This window comes from Lactuca serriola, chromosome 5, assembly GCF_051521515.1.
Source record: "Lactuca serriola cultivar US96UC23 chromosome 5, Lser_US96UC23_V15, whole genome shotgun sequence".
Taxonomy (NCBI): Eukaryota; Viridiplantae; Streptophyta; class Magnoliopsida; order Asterales; family Asteraceae; genus Lactuca; species Lactuca serriola.
In genome coordinates this window covers 274,642,052-274,649,120 of record NC_136412.1, presented here as the reverse complement: position 1 = coordinate 274,649,120, position 7,069 = coordinate 274,642,052, and the positions used below count along the sequence as shown (strand labels likewise).

Sequence of the window (7,069 nt, the reverse complement as noted above, 5' to 3'; positions counted from 1 at the left end):
ATCGAAGTTGCTAAGTTGGTTGATTCTAAAGATGAAGAATTCTTGATGAACTCGGAAGATGAGGTTGTCGCTTATTACTCCAACAACAAAGTGAAAAAGTTTTTTAAGAAGCCATTCAATCAAAAATACAAAACTAACAATGAGTTCAAGGGTAATACATTGTCGGGGAAAGGAACGGGAGTGCAAGTGAAGGAAGAGAATAAAGAGAGCAAGATTGTTGTTGAGAAGGCTGAAAAGACATTGAAGGGAAATTTTGGTTTCGATTGCAATTACTGTAATGTTGCGAACCATCTGGCAGTAGATTGCACGCTGAGAAAGAGAGAGGAGAATAAATAAAGAGTTAAAGATGAGGCATATTATGTTTAGAGGTTAGAAGTAATGAGAGCTAAGATAAAAGGGTTGTCTCTAGTTGTGAAGGGAGGAGTTGAAGGAGATGGAACCTACCAGATTTGGTCATCTGGTTTTGACGATGAAGAAATGAGAAACCCCACCCATGGCGTAATGTATGCATGTTTCATAGAGGGCGGTTCTGAAGAGGAGAATATTACTGGAAATGCTTCGTTTCAACAGGAGTAAACAAATCTCCTATGACATCGTAGCTACGTTTTCTTATTGAATCGTTTAACATTCCTTCAAGTTCTTATCTTACTGTTTGATCTGATTTTGATGATACTTTCTCTTATATTAATGACATGCTAATTTCTGTTAGTACCAAGCTGAAAGATCAAAAAAATTGTTGCTAGATACTCAAAAACATTTGGAGTATAAGAGAAGTTGAATAGATAGTCTAGAGCTACAACTAAATAACATTACTCTAGATAGGGATGTTGTTAGGGCAGACAATGTTATGTTGATGAAACAGAGAAACGGGAAGAGTGAGTGTATAGTGGGTCAAATGGATTTCTTTTGATTATGATAGTCGGGGGTTATTGACCCTTCATCGATGGGTATGGTTCCATATTGGGGTGGTGTGCATCAGGTTTTGATGGAGGAGGCGCACAAGTTGAGATTCTTTATTCATCCCGAAGCAAAAAAGATGTATAGATATCTCCGTCTCGACTATTAGTGGCCATTCATGAAGTGAAATATGGTCTAGTATGTGGAGAGGTTCTTGACTTGCAGGAAAATCAAGGCCAAGCATCAGTGACCTCACGGAAAAATGGATACATTGGGAGTTACCATTTGGAAATGGGAAGAGATTACGATGGATCTCATCAAAAATTTATCACGGACGGCGCGTAGGGTGGATTCGATATGGGTCATCGTGGATCGATTGACCAAGAGCACGTATTTCATTTCGATTCAGGAGAGCATTTTGTTGGAGAAGTTGGGCAATGTCTACATTCTTATATTCCTTTGGCAGAATTTTTGTATTACAACAATTATCACGACAACATTGATCGAACTCCTTTTGAGATGCTTTACGGGAGGAAGTGTAGGACCCCGATATGTTGGGGAGGGGTCGGTCAATGGGTCATGGAGAGTACTGTGGTGATACTCAAGATGATGGAATTAATTTAGTAGGTCTGCAGCAGACTTCAGACAACACGGAGTTGACAGAAGAGCTATACAGAAAAACGTTGGTCAGACTTGGAATTTTAGGTTGGAGATATGGTACTCCTGAAGGTGTCACCTTGGAAATGTGTCATATGATTCAGGAAGCGGGGTAATTTGGGCCCCATATTTATTGGTCCTTTCAGGGTTTTATCCCTGGTGGGTAGGGTGGCGTATTGTTTGGATCTGCCGAAGGACCTCAGTAAGATTCATAACAATTTTCATGTCTCTCAGCCATAGAAGTGCTTGCTTGATGATTCCGCAGTGGTTCCATTTAAGGAAATTTAGGTGGATGATCCCCTAAAATATATAAAGAGACCAGTGGCGATCTTGACAGGAGGATGAAGACTCTAAACGAAACAAGGTAGCGGATTTGGCAAAGGTGCGGTGATAGCACTGAAAGGGTTCTAAATGGAAGTAAGAGCCTGAGGACGAGATGAGGGAGCAACACCTAGAGTTATTTGCGGCAACGGACTTCGAGGAAGAAGTCTAATTCAAGTGGGGAAGAATTGTAACACCCGATTCAAGGTACTTTTCATTTTGACCCTTAGTGTGTAAATAATTTTCAAATTTGGTCCCAATAGGTGTGAAGTGAAACTGTAAGAGGGGCGTGCGTACGTTGGTCGTACGTCATCCAAGGATAAACCCTAATTTTTAGGGTTTAGACCCTATTTAAGCATCATTATGACTGATGATCCTCTCATTTCTCAGCCTCCATTACCCTTTAAGCCTCTTTTCAAAGCCCTAACCCATCTAGAGAAGATTTGGCCTCTTTATGTGTGTTTCGGTGTGTGTTAGTGAACTTTGAGGTAGAAGAAGCTTGAAGAAGGAGCTTTGATCAAGGGAGAGCTTGTAGATCCAGATTCCACTCATCATTTCCATCTTCATTGAGGTGTAAAGATTGGAACTTGCTCATTGTATGCTTAGATCTAGTTACTATGGAGTTGTGTTCACTTTTTAGTCCCATAAATGATATCTAGTGGGATTCTTCCACTCCAGAAGTTAGGAGTTGCTTCTCTTGATGTTTCTAAGGTCCTTAGTCCTTAAAGTTAGCATATTGATGGTTGAGGATCAACCATGCATGTGTTTATGTCCATTTGGTGAAAGTAGGATGCTATATCTAGAGTTTGAGTTCTTTTGAGCCATACAAAGGGTCTAAGTTAGTAACTTTATGGATTGAGACGTTTACCAAGGCTTGTATTTGAAGTTTGGACGTCTGGTTGTAAGCATTAAGTGCTTACTGGAAAAAGTGCTTAATGGGTTCGTACGATGGGCATACGCAAGCATACGCGTTCGAGTCCCCGATCAGGCAAGCCACCCAGTACGTCGGGCGTACTTCGGGTACACGCAGTGTACTAGGCCTGGTCATGGGCTTTGTGGTTTGGGCCATATTTGAACTATTAGGGTTTTGGGCTTTGTTGGGCCCCTAGCATTTCTGAATTTGGGTCATTGTTAGGCTTTGGGCCTTCTTGGATTTGGGCCTATTTTGGGCTTTAGGTGTCCTTTAGGAATTGGGCCACTATTGGGCTTTTAGTGCCGTTGAGTTTGGGCCTTGGATATCGGGGCAAGTAAGGAAAGGGTAAAATGGTATTTTACCCTGGGAGTCAAATGAACTAGATTCCCGATTATGGTTTATGGCCCAATTATTAATTGGGTTTTTATTTGATTGGTTAGTGCGGGGATTCTCCTGTTCAGCAACCCAATCATCTTTTTGACGGACAACAAATTGAGGTAACTTTGCTCACTATACGTTAGGACACTAGGATATGTTATGTGCTTGTATTCTTTGTGACTCCTGTTGTATGTGGTATTCCTATGTGCCTGTGGGGTAAAATAGATTTGGGGGTGAAATAGACTCGATACAGTCTTGTGATGACATATGAGTTGAAATAGACTCAGGGGTGAAATAGACCTGGCACAGCCTTGAGCTGGCGTATATGTATGGTATAAGGTATTTTGGGGAACTCACTAAGCTTCGTTCTTACAATTTTGAGTTTATGTTTCAGGTACTTCCCGATCGAAGGGGAAGAGCTCGAGATGATCGCATCGCACACACCATGACTTTTCACTTATTTGAACCTGATGTGTTTTGGATGATCATGAATACATTATGATTTCCCTTTGGTTTTGATAAACACATTTTGTTGATGTTTTATTTAATCTGAAAACAAAAAAATTTGGTTTTGAATTTTGGGACGTTACAGTAAAGCTGGAATTCGTGAATGGTCGATCAAAATAAAATTGCCACGACGTGGTGTAGTTGAATACAATCACGATTAAAACTTTTCCACAATGTATTGATGATGTCTACGTCGTGATTCCTTCTCTAGTTGTCTTTAAAGATCAATAAAAAGGCATCGACTCTTTGTAACGTGTAAGACTATTCCCAATCATCTTTTTTTTTTCAGTAAATATCCTTCAAAATTCACTTTTATTCATTAAGTGGGAACCCTACACTTATCTAAGCACATGGTCTTTGATTTTGATCTTCAAAATTGCACGACTTCGTCATCCATTTAGCTCCTTAATTGCTTCACATCATTTTCTTTCTACAACTACAAAACAAATTTTGAAGACTAGAGAAAACACATGATCAATTGGTTAGACTAAAAATAAAAACTAAACCAAAATAAAATAAAACAAAAAACAAATCAAAAGAAAAATAAAATGAAAACTGTAAAAATTGGGTTGCCTTCCGAGAAGCACTTATTTTTGAGAAGTCATGAGCTGGACTCATTCCCACTCTACGTTGTTGAACTTAGGAGTGGGATCTCCTCTTTCTCCTTCGATTTCCGCTTGTAATCTTGAACTCTTCTCTTTTAAGCTTTCTTTGAATTCTCCTTCTTTTTCTTGTTGGCATCTTCATCACACTTGTGCTTCACCCCTTTACCTTTCCTCTTTTCCTTGTTCACCCTTTTGTTTTCTTCCTTAGGACCTTCCTCTTCTACCTCCATCTTGACTAAAGTTGGCTCTTTCAATTTCCCACCCATATCTTCTTCAATTATTTCCACTTCTTCATACACGTCTTAATATTTTTCATCAACTTCTTCTTCCCCTTGAAAGTTGGGTGTAGTAAATGAAATCACCTCAAATATCATGGTAATTGAGTCCCTTGGATTTAAACGCTTGACTTTTTCAATATTGGGATCCTTCTAAACCTTAAGTTTTTCCATCATCATCTTAATTGCAACTACCTCATCGCAATCTACTTCCATGGAATCCATCTTTGACACTTCATCTTTAGGCTCTTCATGATTCCCTCTATGACTCATCTCAAAGGTAATAGCATCATCATCCACACAAAGTGTGATCTTCGAGTCATGAATGTCTACAAATACTCTTGCGGTACTCAAAAATGGTCTTCCCAAAACAATGGGAAGGTATTCATCCTCCTTCGTGTCTAGAACCACACAGTCGACCAGAAAAACAAATTTTCCCACTTTAACAAGTAAGTCTTCGATTATACCTTGTGGGTATGTGGTCGAGTGATCCGACATTCGAATGGTCATTCTTGTATCTTGGAACTTTGGTAATTTGAGCTTTTGATAGAAAGAGTATGGCATGAGATTAATTCTAGCCCCCAAGTCGGCTAGAGCATTAATAGAAGTCATGTTTCCAAATTCACAAGGCAATGTGAGTTGTCCTAGATCTCCCATCTTGATTGGTAATCCCTTGATAATTGTAGTTGAGCACAACTCATTTAGAACTATTATCGAGGCCTTTTCCAACTCCTTTCTATTGCTCATTACATCTTTTGCGAACTTGGGAAGTTTAGCCATCGATTTGAGGAATGAGTCGTTGATTGAGAGTGTGAGTACTTGTTCCATGAATTTTCTTTGTTTGGGTTCCATAGAATGCTTGATTGCGCGAAATGGGAATGGTAATGGAGGCTGAAACAAATTAAGAAGATCAAAGCTTCCTTTAGCTCGGGACCACTACGTGGTGAATCATCAGAGAACATACCAATGTTTGCTCTTTTGGCTACAAGCTTGTCTTCTTCCAAAATCGACTTGGGTTGCATTGTAGCTTCTTCATGGGTCACAAATGGCTCAGAATGAACCTCTTTTTCATTGTAGATTGCTATTACATGAGGTTGTGCTTTTGGGTCTTGATTTCGAGGTGGTAGTCTTTCATTGACATGTGTACTAAGTTACCCAAGTTGTGTCTCTATGTTTTTTTATGGAAGCTTGATGATTTCGTACATTAGCATCAGTTGTATCATGTCTCTTTTCAGATGCTTCCATAATTCTTTGAAGTACCGACTCAAAATCTATCTTCCTTTTGGTTTGTGGTTGCTCTTTTTGGTAGAAACCCCGAACGTTTTGTCTATACTTCTCATTTTTATGTTTCTTGTACTCTTCATAGGGCAACCATTCCTTCTTAGGCTTCCTCCTATCTTCATCATACTTGTCACCACTCAAGTAAAACACTTGTGCCTTGCGATTCCCATTTTCATCTAAGTCACAATCCTTGGTCAAATGTGGGCCACTACAATTATCACAACCAACTCTTATGGCATGAATGGATTGATCTAACTTTTTCATTCGCCAATCCATAGAGTCGAGTTTAGCTATGATTGTAACCAATTTATCATTTCCTCCATCCCCTTTTCCTCTAGTAACATCCTCTTTTGGATTATGGTACTCTCGTGAGTGCTTTGCAAACTCTTCAATTAACTCTTTGATAGCAGTTGGCTCCTTCTTCGTCATTGGCCCTTGGGAGTCAAGAAGTTATCTAGTTGTGACATTTACCCCATCATAGAAAATAGACACTTCTTGTTGGACATTCAAATCATGTTGAGGGCAACTTCTAAGCAATCCTTTGTACTCCTCCCATGCTTCATATAGAGACTCTCCAACCTCTTGTTGAAAATTAGCTATCTTCTTTTTGAGCTTTGAGATCTTGGAAGGTGGACTAAATTTTTCAATAAAAGCTTCACAAAGGTTGTCCCAAATATTTACGGATCAGGTGCAAGATATTTCAACCAAACTTTTGCTTCACCGGTAAAAGTGACCGAAAGTATCCTTGGTAGCACGGTTCTCTTGGCAAATTAAGAACTTGAAAATAATTGGCAATGTCTTTGACCTCATCAATGTGCTTAAAAGCATCTTCATACGCTTTCCCAATGAAAGGTATGTCCTTTAGCATGGATAGAATGTGTCCTATGAGCTCAAAACTTCTCATAGGTGGTATTTCGGGTGGAGCTAAACCTGGTCCATTATTCTCTCGGATCCGTTTCTTATAGTTTCCCATCGTCATTCTCGCAATATCTGTCACCTTGTCTTCTTATATTTTCAGCTCTAAGTCATCTGAACTTTCTTCGGAAGATGATTCTGGTTCAAATATGATTCCCTTCTTATCCAACGTCCTTTTAAAAATTTCTAATTTGTTGGTTTTGAAAATATTGCTCGATTCATCCTTCTTGTCTTTCTTCTTGTGGAAAGTCAATTATGGATCTTCTAGTGGAGGAATAATAGGTGTTTTTTAGATCCTCGCGTCATATATCACTGAAATA

General features: G+C 39.2%; 1 protein-coding gene and 1 non-coding gene across 2 annotated transcripts; one reads left to right on the top strand and one right to left on the bottom strand.

Moving 5' to 3' along the window:
- Positions 1-4,706: 4,706 nt before the first annotated feature.
- Positions 4,707-5,333, bottom strand: LOC145050514 (uncharacterized). The gene has a single exon (XM_078998750.1). The coding sequence runs from the start codon at positions 5,331-5,333 to the stop codon at positions 4,707-4,709; it is 627 nt and encodes a 208-aa protein (XP_078854876.1).
- A 1,009-nt stretch (positions 5,334-6,342) lies between these two features.
- LOC145055834 (small nucleolar RNA R71) lies at positions 6,343-6,449 on the top strand. The gene has a single exon (XR_013685384.1). It is a non-coding gene; the product is annotated as a small nucleolar RNA R71 (small nucleolar RNA).
- Positions 6,450-7,069: the final 620 nt, after the last annotated feature.

Excerpts from the sequence above, each read along its gene's own strand:
- LOC145050514 (XM_078998750.1), bottom strand. The coding sequence starts at position 5,333 with ATGGCTAAACTTCCCAAGTTCGCAAAAGATGTAATGAGCAATAGAAAG.